The 19,856-nt window shown below is 36.9% G+C and overlaps 2 protein-coding genes across 3 annotated transcripts in view; one reads left to right on the top strand and one right to left on the bottom strand.

Moving 5' to 3' along the window:
• LOC107717665 (parvalbumin-7-like) overlaps positions 1 to 8,239 on the top strand; it is a 31,411-nt gene extending 23,172 nt beyond the window's left edge. The window contains exons 1-5 of one of the 2 annotated variants that reach the window (XM_016524489.1): positions 1,512 to 1,606; positions 3,980 to 4,048; positions 5,776 to 5,908; positions 7,510 to 7,619; positions 7,765 to 8,239. In XM_016524489.1, coding sequence (XP_016379975.1) covers positions 3,988 to 4,048; positions 5,776 to 5,908; positions 7,510 to 7,619; positions 7,765 to 7,790 — 330 coding nt within the window. In that variant the 5' untranslated portion in view covers positions 1,512 to 1,606; positions 3,980 to 3,987 and the 3' untranslated portion in view covers positions 7,791 to 8,239. Of the gene's footprint in view, positions 1 to 1,511; positions 1,607 to 3,979; positions 4,049 to 5,775; positions 5,909 to 7,509; positions 7,620 to 7,764 lie in introns of those variants that run through there. The other variant, XM_016524490.1, reaches the window with a different exon arrangement.
• A 573-nt stretch (positions 8,240 to 8,812) lies between these two features.
• Positions 8,813 to 19,046, bottom strand: baiap2l2b (BAR/IMD domain containing adaptor protein 2 like 2b). The gene is made up of 15 exons (XM_016524491.1): positions 18,975 to 19,046; positions 18,797 to 18,857; positions 18,322 to 18,397; positions 17,332 to 17,418; positions 15,913 to 15,974; positions 15,767 to 15,838; positions 15,595 to 15,684; positions 12,927 to 13,058; positions 12,703 to 12,807; positions 11,593 to 11,674; positions 11,278 to 11,485; positions 11,131 to 11,193; positions 10,657 to 11,056; positions 9,799 to 9,845; positions 8,813 to 9,271 (listed from the first exon to the last, which is right to left on the bottom strand). Exons 2-15 carry the CDS (start codon positions 18,848 to 18,850, stop codon positions 9,196 to 9,198), a joined length of 1,554 nt encoding a protein of 517 aa, XP_016379977.1. The 5' UTR covers positions 18,851 to 18,857; positions 18,975 to 19,046; the 3' UTR covers positions 8,813 to 9,195.
• Between the last annotated feature and the right edge of the window lie 810 nt (positions 19,047 to 19,856).

Here is a 19,856-nt window from a genome sequence, read left to right on the forward strand (position 1 = left end):
GTTTAGCTTCAAATGGCGTCTTTGACGACAGTATTATATAAAATTATTTGCATTCCGATTCTGACATCCAAAGGCACAACAATACATTTTTTTCTCTTATTCCGTGGATTTTACCCGCTTCCCTCCACTTGTTACCAGTGTTTTTCTGCCACCACAATGCGCGCGCAGCTGGATGTGACGTAACTGTGACGTCTACTCCAAATTGGTCTATAGAAACATCAAATTATAATAGAATTAATTTTATAAACAAGTGAAAATTCGGTGCGATAAACATTTTAATTTGAATGAATGGTTGTTAATGCATCTGTTCCAAAAATAATAATAATAATTGAATTCCATCAAAGCAACAAAATGTATTTTCTTGGAATTCTGAATTTATATTTCACAATTGTATTTAGTCTGAGAGGGAAAAAAAAGTCAAAATAGTAAGATGCAAATTTGGAATTGTGAATAAAAAGGTCAGAATTCTGAGAAGATACAGAATTCAGAGTTTACATCTCACAATTCTGTCTTTTTTCTTCTTCTTAGAATTGCACGAAAAAAAGTCCGAATTTTGAGATAAAAACTCAGAATTGAAAGAAAATAGTCACAATTGTGAGATAAAATTATCTTTTTTAATTTTTTGTCCCATAGCGGAAACAAGCTTCAATTCATCTCTCTTGAAGAAAATTGTTCAGCCAAATAGATTTGTGTTTATATTCAGTCACATTCCCAAAGCCGCTGCTGTTTCATAAAATTACAACAAAAATCAGAACAGCTGATGAAAACATGTAACAAACTTATTTTCTTTTCTGGGTGACAAACAGGTGTCAGAAAGGAGAGTTGCATACAGGTCTTTGTGTACTGGGGTATTTCTGATTTTCTATAAGTGCCACCTACTGTCTGCGCATGAAATTACAATTTCATTCAGCTCATCTGCTGTTTTTTACTCATTGGTCTGAACAAATAGCATGCAAAAATTGGACCAGATTTTTGTACCAAATATTCACGCTTGTGTGAACAGGCCTTGAGCAGGCCTTTTGTGCTTCGTTTCAGAGGTGGTTGGTTTTGTTAAACATCTAGAAGTCTTGACAAACATTGTCTATCAAGAAAATGAATGGAAAAAAAAAACAAAGTCACCGAATAAGTGGGCGATTGCTATTGAGCTCCATTGGACTCAATTGGTAGTCATTTGAATTGTGAGTCGCGCCTTCTGTGGTGTGCCGAGTTGCTGTCTAGGAGGAGCATTTCAAATCGGTCAACTATTTCCATTTCAGTTAGGATGTAGGCAGTAGACAGCAAGGCAGTTCACTAGGGTTTGTAATAGAGCTTTAAAAGCTGAAGACAGAGAAGCAGACAGAGATTTACTGTGAGGACACAAGAAGTCAAATGGGACCTGATTATTAATAGTAGCATTTGATTCACTAGTGACACCAAGAAAGTGATCTCACACACACACGTACACACACACACACACAATCCTTCATTCTCCTGCGCGTTGTGTTATGACCCAGTCTACCCTGAAATAGACATAGGGTAAGCAGAGTATATAAGACGCCTGGTGGATCCCCATCTCTCACCTCTGGCTCTCTCTCCAAGTCTCTCCTCCAGCTTTCCCTTCACACAGGTAAGGTTAGAGTTTAGGCATATCATTTCTTCTGAGAATTTCCTAAAAAAATGGACATAAATGAAACAACTGAAGTGAGAGTAAAGAGGTATATAAAATGATAATGCAGATAGCGTAACTTGGATAATTTGGTCTTGAAAGAATCTGATGAGAAATGTTTGGGTTCATATTGAGATCTCTGAGTTTTTGATTGGAAACTGATATCTTGGAACATCTAAGCACGTTTGAGAACTTTTGTAAAGCTTTAGAGAAAACTCTTCAGCAAAAATCTCCATTCTCATGCCTGTCAAGAAGCATTTTTTCTTTATAATGGGTTGTTTGCATAATCTGGCTTACAGTGTAACCACACTCTTTAAAATAAAGGTTCCAAAAGTAGGTTTTTGAAGTTGTTCCATTTTTGGTTCCTCAAAGAAAAGTTCTGTAAACCGTTATTAATAGAACCATTTTCCTAGTGTGAATAACATTTTAAAAATCCACAAGAAACTTTGTTTCCATAAAGAGCCTTTGGTGCAATGGAATGGTTCCATGGATGTTAAACGTTCTTCATGGAACCATAGATGCCAATAAAGAACCTTTACTTTTAAGAGTGCAAAAGCAGTCACTGTAAAAATTAAAAGATACTTTAGGGACTATTTGGGGTTACTCAGATCTGAACCTTCTAGAGAACCTCTAGACCCTTTTGAAGGTTCCACAAATATCCAAATGGTGTTCTTTAGGAACTTCACTACATATATTCAATTGACCATTCTTGCAGGTTTTGCAGGTTCCTCAAAGACTTGATTCCATTGGTGTGACCCCAGATGGTGCGTCAGTTATATTTATTTTTACACTGTAAATTGAGCTTGTGACTTTTTAGACCACTGTTTGTCAGAAAGGCCAAAATCCAAATAGTCAATATTTTTACAGTCATTGTGCATTAGAACTTTATGCGTGACTTACATCTATTTGTAGTTTTCATTGGTGAAGTTACTGTGGCAGCTGAATAAATAGCTGCATAGAGCTCGTAAACACCTACTGTGCAAGGAAGAACCGTTAAGAAAACATCATCTCATCTGTCATGCCATATATTTTTACATTTGAATTATCTTCGTTTGTTGTACTAGAATTGGCTAGCTAATGGTTTCTTTTAGTATCCGGTTATTTCTTGTGGTCTCAGCATGACAGTTCTAGGATGAGGTTTTTGTAATTTACTTGTAAAGTTGAAGTGTAAAGACTGGTTCAACATCTGGTTTTAAACACCGGGCTCTGATTGGCTGCTGCAGTTTGTGAAGTGTTAGATGAGGTTAAGCAGTCAGATCTCTCTTTTGCGTCACAACGGAGACACCTCAAATGTCACTTCACTTTATAATATGTGATCTCACTCCCCCCCACACATTTATAGTCTAAACTACAGAAGGATAGAGTTTCTCAAGAGGGCAAACACATTCTTCTCCGAAGGCCTTTCTACCCAACCCAATACACTTGGATGAAACATACCTCAACTTAAATAGACAAACATACAAACACATACACAGCTGTCATGCCTTGCGCATGCCACCTTTGCAACGTATGAATGCTGTAAAGTTATTTAAGGGCGACAGGAACTCTTGCAATCATGAGAGGCTGAGATGAGAGCAATCGAATCTGTTCTCTTGGCAGCGGAGCTCATTGTTGGTTAGTGTTCATTACAGCAGTTGCCTGAGCTTGGACACTAATGGATCTAATAGTAAGCTGATACAGCAGGAGGATTTGGTTTAACATCAGTACCTTTGGAATAGTAACTGCCATTTGCCATTTGGATATTAACAGGAGAATCAAATTAACTTGAGAATCAAGATGTGTTGACTAAATTTGCTGTATCAATACGTAAATTTGAAACAAAAACGATCTAAATGCTTTTGTAAATATCAGTTTCTTTAATGCAATTTCAATTTTCAAAACCTGCATGTAGTGGTAAAACCTTTAGTTAAAGAAAAGGCTAGCCATCTCAGAGGTGAAAGGCATGACTAATATAAACAAGACAACACAATAAAATTAGCAGTGGATTAGAGACATGACTGTAAAATCCCTAGCATTAAAAATAAACTCAACCCACTTCCATTTCATAAGTCTACTATTGCATAAGTGTACTGTGTTATGTAAATCACATGCATATATTGCGAAACAGAATGTAATGAATTAGATAATAGTTTTGCTGGCATTTAACTGCAACTGAAAAAAAAGAAAAGAAAAAAAAGACTAAATGACTGTCCCTGTGCTGCTCAAAGTCTGCTGGGAAATCCTGTAGGGTTGATTCTCACACACACACACACACACACACACACACATTTTGGCATCCATTTTATTTATATCAGTTATTATCACCTAATATTCCTCTTTCTCTGGCTCTTCTAGCTGTCAAGATGGCCATGAAAAACCTTTTGAAAGAAGACGATATCAAGAAAGCCCTTGATCTGTTCAAAGGTGAGTTTAGTAATAAATAGTAATTGCTAACACTTTCAAGTTTCATTTGTTAACATTAGTTAAAGGGATAGTTCACCCAAAAATGAAAACTACCCCATGAGTTACTCACCCTCAAGCCATCCTAGGTGTATATGACTTTCTTCTTCCAGACGAATACAATCCGAGTTTTATTTTTAAAAAAATGTCCTGGCTCTTCCATGCTTTATAATGGCAGTGAATGGGGGTCGAGATTTTGAAGCTCAAAAAAGCGCATCCATCCATCATAAAAAGGGCTCCACACGGCTCCTGGGGGTTAATAAAGGTGATCTGAAGCGAATAGATGCATTTGTGTAAGAAAAATATCTATATTAAAACTTTATAAAATGCAATTTCTAGCTTCCGCTGTTGTACGCACGTTCACGAGAGCGTGGCGTTCCAGTGGATGACGTAGGACGGCGTAGCGTAAGCTCCAGTGAGAAGTGCCGAAAACCGAAGCGCAGAAGAGAGAGCAAAACACCGGTCCTGAATTAGAAGTACAAAATAAGGATTTGTAAAGAACAATATGGAAGATTTTGATATAAGCCGAAAGGAGAGTGGTTTTCCTTTGCTGTAAACAAAACTTGGTTCTCGCAAGACTAGCATATTCTCACCAGAGCTTATGCTAAGCCTATGTCCTACGTCATCCGCTAAAACGTCACTCTCTCATGAACCATTGACGATACATACTTTTTTCCATACTATGGAAGTCAGTGGTTACCTACACCTGCAACCAACATTCTTCAAAATACCTTTTTTTTTAGGCTCAACAGTAGAAAAAACTCATGATTAGTTTGAAGAAATAATGTTGACAATTTTCATTTCATTGGGTGAACTATGCTTTTACATGAGATAACAATGAATATACTTTTTAAAATATGTATTATGTTAATTTCAACCTTTACTAATACATTAAAACCAAAGCTACCTGTTAACCGATGTTAACAAAGTTGAATAAATATTATAATAAATGTATTGCCCATTGTTAGTTAATGCATTAACTAATGTTAACTAATAGGACCTTATTGTAAAGTTACCATAATTATATGACATTATGTATTCTAATATTTTTTTTAATTATAATACTTACACGATATTAGGAATTTTCATGTTCCAAGAATGGTAGACTACAGGACATGCAGTCAATTATTACAGAAAATGATATCAGTCCCTCAGATTTTAAAGACACAAAAATTAACATAAACTTACACTTACAATCCAAGTCTATTGGGTCAAGACATTCTGGGAGGTTTCAAGTAGAAATGTGAAGCTCATATTTTTGTTAAAGCAGCACTGATGTTAAATCTTCTACACACACACACAAAAGTTTGTTATTTGAGCTGTAAAGTCTAATTTGTCATTTTATTCGTGGGACTATTGTTTAGGCGGATAAACATCTGGTTATGTGATGTAATTCCTGTGGTTTACTAATGTAACAATTAACATATGCCACAACTATCTTTCTGGTTTAATGCTAAAGTTAATGTTTATCGACTTCACATGTTCCATATTGAGTCATGAGATGTTATTTAAGTTTCTACTATACTTTCCAAACAGTGTGTATTTAAACGTGCAATACCCCAAACTTACTGCGCCTTACTATACACGTCTAATTTGGATAGTTTTTACGAAATGAGGGACGAGTCGCTATTGTTTTCTGTGGTCGGCAGTGCAATGTCACACTTCATCTGAAGTGTCTTTCTCATAAACAGCTGCGGACAGCTTCGACCACAAGAAGTTCTTTGACGTGGTGGGACTGAAGGCTCTGTCTGCTGAAAACGTGAAGTTGGTCTTCCAAGCTCTGGATGTGGATGCCAGCGGCTTCATCGAGGAGGAGGAGCTAATGTGAGAGACGCTTTACAAGCGGCTGCATGGTTTTACATTCGTGCCAACTCTCTCGGAATAAAATCCTTTGCGCAACAGCCTATAAATTTGTTTTATTCTGGTGTCATTTGGCCCGTCTTCAGAGCTGGTGTCTCAATCAGCCTTTATAACGGTCTCCTGTTGGCCTCAAGGACACAGAACAACCGCGAGCGATTCCCGTTTGCATTGATTGGCTCTATATATCTCCTCTGGCAGCCTCCTTGCCCACTATTATTCATTATCAGTACATGACTGTCCATCATTGGCCAACAGCTGGGAAGTGCGGGGTTGCCAGATAAAGACAAGACTTCAGCAGAGAGCCTTCAGGGGAGACCTATTTTGTAATACAACTCCCAGATTGTGGTTTTTAATGGTAATGGATTTCTAATTAAGTAAATTAGTTAAGTTACTTAAGTTAAAACGATTATCATTATTGACTCACCCACAAGTTGTTCCAAACATGTGTGAGTCTCTTTCTTCTGTTGAACACAAAAGAAGATACTTTCAAAAATGTTAACAAACAGTTGATGGTAGCCATTGACTAGGGAAGCGCGGGGTTGCCAGATTGAGAAAAAGACAAGACTTCAGCAGAGAGCCATCAGGGGAGACCTATTTTGTAATACAACTCCCAGATTGTGGTTTTTAATGGTAATGGATATCTAATTAAGTAAATTAGTTAAGTTACTTAAGTTAAAACGATTATCATTATTGACTCACCCACAAGTTGTTCCAAACATGTGTGAGTCTCTTTCTTCTGTTGAACACAAAAGAAGATACTTTCAAAAATGTTAACAAACAGTTGATGGTAGCCATTGACTTCCAAAGTATTTTTTTCCCCACACTATGGAAGCAAATGGCTTCAGTCAACTGCCTGGTTACCAACATTCTTCGAATTATATATATTTTTGTGCGTGTTCAACAGAAGAAAGACACTCATACAGGTTTGGAACAATTGTAGGTGTCAATGATTACAGAATCTTAGTTTTTAGATGAACTATCACTTTAAACCGCTCGAAAGTAAGTTGAAACCATTTTTTGTGGGGATCAATGTTTAACTCGCACACTAGAAAGGTTTTTGAATTATATTAGGGTGACCATACGTGCCATTTTCCCTGGTCAGGATTTCTATATTGCCTAAAATATCTAGGTTTTGGCTTTGTTTGCGTGTGCAGACCGATCGGTGTATGACATCAAAGTACCATACAGACGGTTATGCTTTCGAAACGCTCTCGAGGTACTTTGATGTCAAACACTGACTGAGCCGCACTGCTTTTAAGTCGAACACACCTAATATGTACGCGTAATTGCATCGCTTTGACCGTAGATCCCACCTTCTCACACACCATGATTGGTCCATTATGTACAATGCTTGCATGTTATTGGTCAGACTACTTTTCGATCATTACCTTCAGCAAGCATGAAAACAGGAAAACAAAGCCAAAACAAATCCTGGCCAGGACGCGTCCTGGGAAAATGGCACGTATGGTCACCCTAAATTATATTATCATATTTAGTCACTTGGCTGTTGTGCCCAAGCTGTGACCTGGGTTGCCAGATTGATGTTTATCCCTTCTCTTGGACAGGTTTGTGCTGAAGGGCTTTTCTGCAGATGGCAGAGATCTCACCGATAAGGAGACCAAAGCATTCCTTGCTGCTGCTGACAAGGATGGAGATGGGAAAATTGGCATAGATGGTGAGAAATCTAGTGCTCTTAAAGGAGCAGTACCTCTTTAAATTATAATACACTGTGCCCCATGTTTGTTCTAAAAATTAAGAAATTTTTCTTAAGTGACAAAAAAATAGAATTTAATCCACAATCACCTGCAATTTTCTTTCAGAATTTGAAGCTTTGGTGCACGAGTAAATCGTCAATATTTGGCAACCCTTTACACCACTACTCTCCTGTGAATACCTACAGCCAATCATAGTGTACGCCTCTACACATCCTGCCACGAGCCAGGAGCAGAACCGCCTCTTTTACCACATTTATTTATTTACCTTTTCTTTTTTTTTATATACAAACTCTGTATACTTTAGTTAGCAAACCATGTCTCTCATAGAAACCTGGAGATTCCTGTACTGCTTTAACCTCCCATTACTTCTTTTTTGTTTATTTTGGCACGTTTCTCTGTTTATGCCGCAAAATGCTCTTTTCTTCTTCTTATCTCGCTCCATCTGTCATCCCTTCCCTTTTTCGCTCCTCTCTTGTGATAGAGCCACTGAACACGATGAACACATGAAGAGAAGGATGAGACGAAATGAGAGAAAAAAATATTTAAGAGAGATAAAATAAAGCCATGCGTTGAGAAAAAATACTGCAGTTTTCATTTATTTCATTGACTCATCTAGTGCAGAGTGATAGTATCATATTCTTGTAGTATTAAAAAACGTAATAATAATAACAAGTAAAAAGCTATTATTTGCTAAAATTGGGGCAAACTTTTCCAACTGGGGCTTATAATTAAATTGATTTCATAAGTGCACCAATAGCTTTAGGGAATTTATGCACAAGAAACGTTATGATTAATTGCATTTTTTGTGTATATTTTTCTTTTCAATTAGTCACAGGAAATTAAGGCATGAAATTGACAGCCCTAAGAAAAAACTGTAAATAATAATGCTCACCTCATCAATCACAATCACACACAATTAATATACAGGATTTGTTTCTTTGTAATAAATAAATACTTAAACACTTAAAACACAAAAACCTTTTGTAAAATTTGTGCTAAACCTATTAAAAAACGCTCACAAAATCGTGTACATATTATATCTATCAAATACACAACATTCAGACACAAATATATAGAAACAAATAGTAATCAGACATAACACCATAAAACAACACAAGTCAGTTTTGTTTTTATGCCTACTTTAACCCTCTCCCTTTTTTAAGTGTTGATGTGTAAATGTAGACACTCATGGGTTGTCATCAATCTGATATCATAAAGCTGTTCTGTAACTTTTGGCCTTTTTGGAGGATGTTTTTACAGTATGTCTAATTTCATTTCTCATGATATATAACCTCTTCAAATGATTTAGGTCACTAAATTCAGCTGAAAGAAAATGTAAATAGTGCACTGAGGGAGTGACACAATACAGCTGGACATAGCCATTCAAATTAAATAAATACTCATTTAGTTTAAAAAGTGCATTTAAATCAAGTTTCCATTCTAATATTAAAGTTGACAAATTGAGTTTGACATTTAGTAGACTCTGAACCAGTCAGAGTGTAGGTGATGTTTGGGTTTTTTTTGCGGTAGTTACTTTCAGTGGATTCGTGGTGCTGATTTGTCATTGGTGACTGTGGGACGGAGCTTCACGGTGGCAAAAGGATTAGATCCTCTAGAAAACAGGAAGAAAACAGACAATTAAGCACATCTGCCCCCCCAAATTCTAATGATAGTACTGCAATCAATCAATCAATAAACAGTCATTACTGTAATTTTATTACAATAACAATTCAATATTTGATTTAAATCAGTATTTTATTGAAATACTACCATGACATTTTTAAACATACATATTCCATTGAAGAACTATATATAGTTTGTTTATTTACTTATTTAAAATGTGCATTACTTGTCATAAAAACTCATTTCAATAATGATCTAGTTTTCTGTTAAAAAATGAAAACTCGTAAGACTCCAGGTGTGTAATACCTGGGGAAAAGTGGGTGCTCTGGTGGTTGTCCATGAGTAATTGGCCTCTGCGAACATTGAGCAGGTTTTATGACAACACTCAGATTCACAAAAAATACATCGAAGACTTCATTAATAGCCTCAACAAGAACCTGAATCTGAACGAAACACCAAATTATTTTCCGAATCAACATATAGCATATTCCATATAAGACTCCAGGTGTGTAATACCTGGGGAAAAGTGGGTGCTCTGGTGGTTGTCCATGAGTAGTTGGCCTCTGCGAACATTGAGCAGGTTTTATGATAACACTCAGATTCACATAAAATACATCGAAGACTTCATTAATAGAACCTGAATCTGAACGAAACACCAAATTATTTTCCGAATCAACATATAGCATATTCCATATAAACATTTCAGTTTGGTATGGAAGCCCATTTGTGCCACTGAATAAAAATAAAACAAGGTAATTGCAACTTTTTATTTCACAATTCTGACTTTTTTTTCTTGCAATTGCGAGTTCCCATCTCACAATTCGGACTTTTTTTTCTTTCTCAGAATTGCGTAATATACACTCGCAATTCTGACTTTTTTTTTTCTTGCGTTATAAAATCAGACCTGTGGGATATAAACTTGTAATTGCGAGAAATACAGTCAGAATTGCAAGATATAAACTGCAGGTGCATATTTTACAATTCTGAGAAAAAAGTCACAATTGGAAGTTTATATCACTCAATTCTGAGAAAATCACAATTGCAAGACGCAAACTCGCAATTGCGAGAAAAAAAGTCAGAATTGTGAGATAAAAAGTCGCAACTAATCTTTTTTTTTTTTATTCAGTGGTTGAAACTGGCTTCCGTAGTTTGGTGTCTGATGCCTTTTTAAAAAGCAGTTCCTATGTTTTTGTCATGAGAACTATAGACTATATACTATTATCTAACATAAAATTAACCCAGCAAAGTAGCTAGTTTTAAACACGTTTTACATCATGAATTAAAAATTTTGCTGACATTTTGTCCTTGCAATGAAAGAAATCTCATACAAATTTAGCCTCCGATGGAAATCTACATTGTGAATTCAACACTTACCTCAGAGTTTGATTCGGTCTTTCGCTCAGGCAAAGGAGAGTTTGGTAGGGGCGGAGCTGGAGGCGGGAGTTCATTATAATTTTTATGCTCTAATTTGCTCTCAAAATGAGACTCCGCCCTCCTGTCTGGGAGGGGAGATATTGGTCGAATATCAGCTGATCCACGGCGAAGCGGTGCGGCTGGGGGCGGAATCTCATGGTAGGTTTTTTGGCTGGTCTTGACCTCGTTGTTAGACTCCGCCTTCTTTTCAGGGAGGGGAGAGATTGGGCGAAAATCAGCCGACGCGCGACGCCTATATACCACTGGGGACGGGATTTCACTGTAGCCCTGGGTATCTGAATATTCTGATTGGCTGGTTGGCTCCAGGAGGTTGTTCATGCTGTGGCTTCGGTGCGACGTGCTACTAAACACATCAAGACGTTAACATCAAATCTGATCCGTTTTTAAGTAGTTACAACTCATACTCAACTTTACCTTGAGCCCAAAGGTAAAAAGTCTTCAGTGGATGCCACATAGGCAGCAGGAAACCAGCCTTGACTAAAAAGAAACAAAAAACAATAGTAAAGCAATGGTAAGTGTAACCGCACCTTTAGCCATGGAACTGACAGTAGACACTCTCACCGGAGGCTTGAGTCATGGCGTCCATACAGCCAACCGTTGCGTGGTTCTGGTATGAGCACAGTCACGATGTCACCACGGGAAAATGGCAGCAGGACTGGATTGGATGAAGCAGGATGGGACACAATGGCCCTCATTGAGCGGCCGCCACCTAGACCCAAAGACTCGCCCACAGAGCTGGAGCGGGAACGACTTGGGAGAGGAGACGGGGCTGCGAAGAGGTTTAAACAGACAAGTCAATCTTAACAAAACATTAGGGTAAATTACACATTGACTTGAACTTTTATAGAGTCAAAGTTAGGACTTGAGTCTCCAGACCTCTAGAGGGCACTCTGCCCAGCGGCTCACGGTTCATTTCTCGGTCTCCAGTCTGCAGCAGAGAGCCCAGAGAGCTCTTTAACTGCAAGAAACATCAAGACAGACCTAAATCTTAGGGTTAACCAAGCTTCTAAACGACATTCGAAAGAGTAAAATAAGACTAAAAATAGATTTTGCAGAGTAAATGTAAAGTTCTGACTATGGGATCCTCATCACACTTTTAAAATCAGGTTAAATTATTAGAGTTTGTTGAAGTATTGAGATTGCAACGTGTTAATGACAGACTATTATAATCAGCTGATATTATTAGAGTTTGAATTATTATGTTAGCTTAGCAACACGTTAACTTCAGATTCGATTAAAATGAGTTGAGATTGTTAAGGGTTTGTTGACGTATTGAGACGTTAGCTTAGAAACATGCTAATGTCAGACTTTCAGAATCAGCTGAAGTTTTTAGAGTTTGTTATGGGGTAAGTACTGGGGTGGTAGCTTAGCAATATGCTAACATCAAACTCCATTAGAAAAACTGAGATTGTTAGAGTTTGTTAAATCTTAGTCTTAACAGGCTTCTAAACAACACTCAAAAAACAAAATACGACTATAAAAATTTTGCAGAGTCAAAAGGAAAGTCATTTTTATTGGCTGGGAACGTCAAAAAAAAAAAAGCAATCTTGTAGTTTAACCACAAACAAAACTTTAAATTTTTTTTATTTTTTTAGTTTTTTTTTTATCTATTTAATGCAAGTCTTGTTGTGAGCCATTCGTCGATGTCCATTATTTGAAATTAACAAAATGTCCTCCTTGCAATCTCCTAGTAATACGTAGAAAATCACTCCACCTCCACCAAAAACAAGTTGTGTATTGCAAATGACATTTCACGACTTTAAATGATGCAAAAAAACTATTTCATGGCTTGTAAATTCACCCACAATTGACAGATGTGATAAAAAGTTAATTTTGGACCTTGTATGCCACACAAAGCTATCCATCTGTTCCATTATGTGATTGTGGAAATGTCTGGGCTCGGCAGTTAGCCTAAAACAGCACGGAAAAGTGGGGGAATATGGATAGATGAGCAGTTACTCTTCATTCCCATCATTCAAGTGTCACCTGAGCTTCTTGATCTGATGGAGTGGGTGTTCGAGGTCTGGAACTTCTGCTCTCACTGACTTTTTCTTTCCAACCATCTGCTCTCTGCTGGAGAGATACTCCCGTCTGTCAACACACAGAAAGATGGTTGTGCAGTGGGCTGATAAGGTTTGTATGGAACTAGAAAGAGGATCTATATGACTGAGTGCACACTGCTAATGAACTCCAGTGGAAAGCAGCTGTACCTTGTTGATAAGGTATAGTAGTGACTGTGTAAGTCCACAATGTTTTTCAGCCAGGAAACGATATCTCCTTTCTTCCTCTTTGAGAATTTCATGCTGGCTCTGCCTCAGGTACTGCATGTACTCACTGCCCTCCTGCATCCACACAAACACATGCACTGAGACACAGGCTCTGTTCCAAAACATAGTGAGCTTCACTGTCGTCACTCACAGTGGCAGTTGCCACATTGCATAAAAAGTTGAACTCAGCTGTGTCATATTACCAAAGGTAGTTTTTGCGTATGTTGCCTCAAATTGTCATTTGCGTTTCTGCCACAGATTTGCGATATTTTATAAATGTTAATAAAATAACTATTGCGAAATGATGGCATTTCCATTAAATGATGTTATGAGACTAAAACGTAATTCTTTAGATTATTGAGCTGAGTTTGTTAGAGTAATGAGCAACAAATGGCTATTGGACTGAACTGAGTTTCTTAGGATGATGATACAAGGTGCAACTTTTTGAGCAATTTTGCCAGGCAACTTTTTTTGAGCAATGTTGCTTGGGCACTTTACCATTGAAAATGGGTAACAAATTTCTATCTGGATACTTTAGATTGGTCGTGGTCCCTGTGTCGCATCCTGTGTATCATCAGCCTTAGAGTTTGTTAGAACATTGGTTGTTAGCTTAGCAACATGCTAACATCAGACTGTGTTATTTTTATTTATTTATTTTAAGATTCATTTTTAGGGTTATTTGCCTTTATTGTTATAGGACAGTGTAGATGAGGCAGGAAGTGAAGTGGAAGACAGGGGCTGGATTGAGAAAGGTCCTCGAGCCGGGATTCGAACTCAGGACGCCCGTAACGCAACGACGCTTCATGTCAGAGTGTGCAGTCAAAGAAACAACAAAAAACGTGTTTTGTGTTTTCTGATACAAGACTTTTATTTTGAAAGACGTGCATTAAAGCTGTTGACGCTTCTGTCAGACGCCAGAGAAAAACGTGTTGTCCTGATTCAGTATCTGCGTCAGATGAGATGTTGTCAGGCTATATGTCACTGTCATTATTCTAACATTATTTTCCTAACTTGTTACGAAATTTAAAAAAGTGTCTCGCACTTTGGAAAAATGAACTTTCTTTCTCCTGTCAGCTGTTATATTTTGCTTGTTGCATGCACTCTTCAATGGCATGTGCTAATGCAGTGGCGCATGCAGTACAATGTGATAGTTATGTTAGTAAATTATTATTTTTAAATTATTAAAATTTAAAATTATTAAATTTTTTAGGAATTAGGTCAAGGTAAGAAAAGATTTGGTCTTCAAAAAGCCATTTCCCAAAAGATACATCTTATTCATAATTACAGTGTTCAACATTCCACATTTTTCAGTTACTTAAAAGGATAGTTCACCCAAAAATGAAAATTACCCCATGATTTACTCACCCTCAAGCCATCCTAGGTGCATATGACTTTCTTCTTTCAGACGGATACAATCAGAGTTATATAAAAAAATAGCCTGGCTCTTTATAATGGCAGTGAATGGGGGTAGATATTTTGAAGCCCAAAAAAGTGCGTACATCCATCATAAAAAGTGCTCCACATGGCTCCGGGGGGTTAATAAAGGGCTCCTGAAGCGAAGCAATGCATTTGTGTATAACTTTATAAACAATAATCTCTTAGCTTCCGCTAGCTGTTGTATGCGTACTCACGAGAAAGTAGCGTTCCAGCGGATGACGTAGGACGTAGGCGTAGACCTTTATTAAACCCCCGGAGCTGTGTGTAGTACATTTTATGTTGGATGGATGCACTTTATTTTCCTTCGAAATCTCAATGCCCATTCACTGTCATTTTAAAGCTGTTAAAATGGCAGCCACGCCATCGTTTTCAAAAGTCTCCGTTTTGGTCCGTTTACACTGAAGCGCAAACCCCGGAGTTTTCAAACTAAAACGTGGTCTGCAGCGTTTTTGAAAATCTCGGTTTTTGAGGGTCGAAAACGCTGGAGTCGTGTAAACGACAGGCGTAACCGTAGCAAAAGTTATGCGTTTTACAACAAAAACACACTAATGTAAATGTAGCCTAAGTGTATTAAGAGTTTCTCAGGGTATTTAAATGTTAGCTTAGCAAAATGCTAACATCAGATTATATTAGAATTAACTCAATATTTTAATTTGCACAAAAACACAGCACAAAACATGGATGAAAGTTATCATTTGGGTGTAAATGTTTCCTAACAATAATTATGTATACAACATACAGAAAAAAAAAAAAGTTATTTTCTTCCAGTGAAAAATATTACCAAGATTTTTATTTTTTTTTTAATTTTCAAAGAGTTTGCGATTTCTGGCATCATGAGCAACAGGGACTACTAATAAGGTGCAAAAGAGCAGTGGCGTAATTTGACAACAACCACTGGCGTGAGGGCAGTAAAGATTACGTGATCCGCCTTTTGATACAACTGCATACTACAATTGAATTAGCAACTAACAATACAGTGACATGGTGACCTTTAGTGATGTAATCCCTGTCAGTGCAAACACATCTGACGACATTCAATCACTGCTGAGTGCAATACTTGCCGAACACTTTGTAGACAAAGGGAACATAAGACCAAAGACATGGGTGACTTATCTACAAACCAAAATAACATCAACCCACAAATATGCATGCACATATGAATACATAAACTTACCAGCGAGTCTCTGAATGCACCACGTCTCAGCTGTCGCTCCAGTGCTGCAGCCTGATTTCTCACCTCTAATTCATACACTCTACGGCTGCCCTACACATAAACACACAATATATCAGCTCATACTCATATATACACACACATCTCAATACATACCACATGGTTCCAGACTCACTTCGATGTATTCCTCATCCAGCATCACATTCTTGTCCATGGCCTGCAGAACCTCCACATGGAACCACCAAAACTAAAACAAGACCAGCAATGAATCCAGTTTATGAATCCAATCAGACAGAAAGACTTGAAAAACGATTTACTTACCACACCCTCCACTTCAGCCGTCAGCTTCCGCTGGGTCTCCGATATCTGAATCAACACGTCACCTGGGAGACCAACAAATAGCCTACATTAATTTAATAATTGATCATGAATACATATTTAATAAGTGCAGAAACGGAAGAGTGGGTTTTTGTAAACGGTGTTAATATCATGGGGATCGATCACCAGCTTTTGTGATTGTTCAGTCGGTTGTGTCATTTAATGCAGTCAAACTGTAACAAACTAAGAGACCAGAAATAAGCAACTGAATTTGTTGATCATCTAGCATTAAAGGGATAGTTCACCAAAAATGTAAAATCTGTCATCACTTGCTTCACCTTCTTGTTCCAAACCTGTATGACTTTTTTTTCTGCTGTGAAACACAAAATAAGATATTTTGAAGAATGTTTTGTTTTTGTCCGTACAATGAATATCAATGGGGTCCAAAACAACATTTTTGGACCACATTGACTTTCAATGTATGGACAAAAATAAAAACATTGGAACATTTCTCAAAAATATCTTCTTTTGTGTTCTTCAGAATAAAGAAAGTCCTACAGGTTTGGAACAACATGGGGGTGAGAAAATTATGACAGAAGTTTCATTATTAATAACTTTGTTAAATTTTTATTAAATATTAATATTAAATATTACAGTTGATTCAATTGAATTGGTAATGATTCTTGTAAATTAATTAACTAATCATTCTCATAATTACGAATATTTGTCAATTATAGTTAGGATTTATTATAATTAAAAATATCTATAATTCATTATACCTAATTATATTAATTCTGGAAAAGTCCCAACATTTATCTTGTAGCTTGTCCAAAAAACATGGGACTTTTTAGTCTTTTATTAACATTATTATATGTGCATCGTAATGATGAGTGTAATGTGCTGAGGTGAATCAATGAATTTAAAGGGGTGAAAGAATGAGACCATGCATCAATAATTTAAGTCTCAATGCTCACATGGACACCTGATCTCTAACACACACACACACACACACACAGACACACACACACGTCTCTTCCCATCACATGCAGGTTTATATGCCTGTAGTAATTTTAAAGAGATAAAGACCCTTGTTTAATTCATGCTGTTCCATCTTTAAGCCTGTAAAACTTTTGTTCTGCTGTTCATCACTGCCACGGCGCTCTGAGCGTATGACTGGAATGAAAACTCATTACATGGGCAGTGAGCCGAGGGTTTCGCTGAGCCAAATCTTGTGTTTTATGACAGAGGAGAGGAAGCATCTGCCACTGGACACCGTTTGCTGAAACATCTATTGTCTGAAGTACAAACAAGCTCTGATACAGCCAGAAAGTATAGATAAAAACTCGGTGGACATCTTGCTGCACAATCTGCCCAACTGGCATTGGTTTAGAGACGCAAAAACACACACATTTTGAGTCTTACCAAGTGATCTGGATGATAATGTGTTGAGAGCTTGCTCGCCCATCTTAGCAAGAGCGCTGAAGTAGGCCTCGCTGGTCAGAGCCAAAGCTTTGATAGACACACACACACACACAAACATCATACATTTAGGCATTTTTCAGCATTTACTAATGATAATAGCAGCTAAAACCAGCCTTTGGTGGTTTGCTTGTTTTCCAAGCTGGTTTTTAGCTGGTATTTAATCTGACTAGCTGATAAGTGCTCTCTAAAACCATCAAAACAGACCAGAATATGGCAATCCACGCTGGGAGACCAGATGACCATCATAGGCTGGCTTAAGCAAGGCTTTTTTCAGCAGGGTTGGCATTTATTACGTCTTTTGAAGTAAAAAAAAAACCAAAACAAACAAAAATAATAAAACACACACACACACAAACAATTTTAACAAAAAGAAAAACAAAAAAATTAACAAAATAAAAACTAAACTAAACAACTTAGACAAAACAATTTTAACAAAACAAAAACAAATTTTCGCAAAATAAAAAACAAAACAAATTGTAATAAAACAACTAAACACAAATTTTCACAAAACAAAAATCCACAGATTTAACAAACAAAAAACGGAAAAAAAAACTAAGAACAAAATGTTTAACAAAAAGTAACATAAAAGCGAATACATTTTAACAAAACAAAAAAATGAAAAACAAAATAAAAAATTCAATTCATTTAATACAAAAAAAGTAATAAAATAATAATAATAATAAATAAAACAGAGAACAACAAAACAAAAATAAAAGAAAGGAAACAAAACAAAAACTAAACTAATTTTCACAAAATAAGCCCACAATTTAAAAAAAAACAAAAACAAAAAAGTAACACAAAAATTAAACAAAAGAGTAAAGAGTAGAACAAGAAAGAGTAAAACAAAACTTCAATACATTTAATTAAAAAAAGTTCAATACACTTTTAGCAGTCTTTGTGTTTGAAAACAAACACACACTTTATGCTCACCTTGAAAAGCCTTGATGTAGCTGTTTCCTAAAGTAACCAGCTTTTGCAAGCCAGGATTAAACTGATCCATGAGGTTCTGAATAACCCAAAACAACACCGTCATACTGTCAATATCAATGCTGGGGCATCAGAAATACAAGTTAGTGATACAGCAAATGTACAGTTAGCTAATGATCTCAAAATAAATGGCAATAAATAATGATTGGCTGAAAAATTGAAATTGACTCAAATCTATTTTACTATGTCCAAAGTGACTGCAGAACAATACAAAAGACGTAAAACCAGCACAGATATGTTTGAAATCAATTGCATGGGACAACAATCAATAGTGTTTATTTATATAAAAATATTTGACCGCAGAACATCACGAGTGACCAATCAGAATCCAGTATTCCAGAGAGTCTGGTAATAACATTAATAATTAATGAGCATTCGCGTTTGATCTCAGCTTAAAGGAGAGTATCAGAAGACTCACATTATAAACACTCAAGGTTGATCTATGTAGAAGGTCACTGTTCGCACCAGACATCCTGTTTCTGTCGGAAAGTACACACTTAATGCTACACAAACCAACAATGACCATGTAAAAATCAACTTCAGAGAACATTATCAAAACATTTACAGAAAAGCACTGAAGAGACTGCTTTACGTACCTGTGATAGTGAAAGTTTTCACGCTGTAGTTATTCTAAGTGTGCTGACACACTCTATTTATGTCTGTAATGGGTTTTTTCAGGTCTCTGTTAATGCCTATTATAGGGCGAGAAAGGGTGAGTAAAAGAGAGAGAGAGCGAGGAGTCCACATCTGATACGGCCTGGTGTTTTGAATTATTTACCTGTCCCATGACAGACCGTGGAGAAGGGCGGCCGTCTGACAGGCGAGGCGGGCAGGAGATAGATACACACTTGAACTGAGAGAACAGCTGTAGAAGTGACACTCAACTACAATCACAAGCACGGAAAACAACTCATTCCTGCTCATTTTCATGCAGCAATGTGACTAAAAAGTTCTTGTATAGGTTTTTGTATAAAACATTAAATAAATGTATGAAGTACAAAATTGAAGGTACTTTAAAGGTGACATATCGTGAAAATCTGACTTTTCCAGGTTTTAAGTGCTATAATCAGGTCCCCTGTGTATCTACCAACCAAGGAAACATGAACAAGATTAACCCAGTAACTTTGTTTTGGGAAGCCTTTTTCTGCAAGGGTCTGAGAAAACAAGCACGTCTGATTTCGCTCACCTAGTGACATGGCAAAGGGATCTCATTATAATATTACCGCCCCTTAATCTGTAAGTTTACACCCAGGCGCTGTCATTTTGATTTCGCAAGCGACAACAGTGTACCAGCTCTAATGCCATGGCGAAAGTTTGAGCAAAACATGCTAACTGTTCTGTCTTTGGCTGCACAGACGAGCACAGAACAGTTTAGAGTCCCAGCCTCAGAGGAGATAAGAGAGCAGTGGATTTATTGATTTATTTAGGCTACTGTATATTGCTGCTGCCACACAGATAAACAAGCAATATAACAATCT

This window comes from Sinocyclocheilus rhinocerous, unplaced genomic scaffold, assembly GCF_001515625.1.
Source record: "Sinocyclocheilus rhinocerous isolate Xijiao unplaced genomic scaffold, SAMN03320098_v1.1 scaffold633, whole genome shotgun sequence".
NCBI classification, from domain to species: domain Eukaryota; kingdom Metazoa; phylum Chordata; class Actinopteri; order Cypriniformes; family Cyprinidae; genus Sinocyclocheilus; species Sinocyclocheilus rhinocerous.

What these genes read in the sequence shown, in the direction of transcription:
- baiap2l2b (XM_016524491.1), bottom strand. Translation starts at nt 18,850, where the DNA reads ATGTCTGGTGCGAACAGTGACCTTCTACATAGATCAACCTTGAGTGTT. An exon ending in GTGCATTCAGAGACTCGCTG is followed by an intron (nt 13,059 to 15,594) that starts GTAAGTTTATGT and finishes GTGTGGATGCAG; the next exon opens with GAGGGCAGTGAGTACATGCA. An exon ending in TACTATACCTTATCAACAAG is followed by an intron (nt 12,808 to 12,926) that starts GTACAGCTGCTT and finishes GTGTGTTGACAG; the next exon opens with ACGGGAGTATCTCTCCAGCA.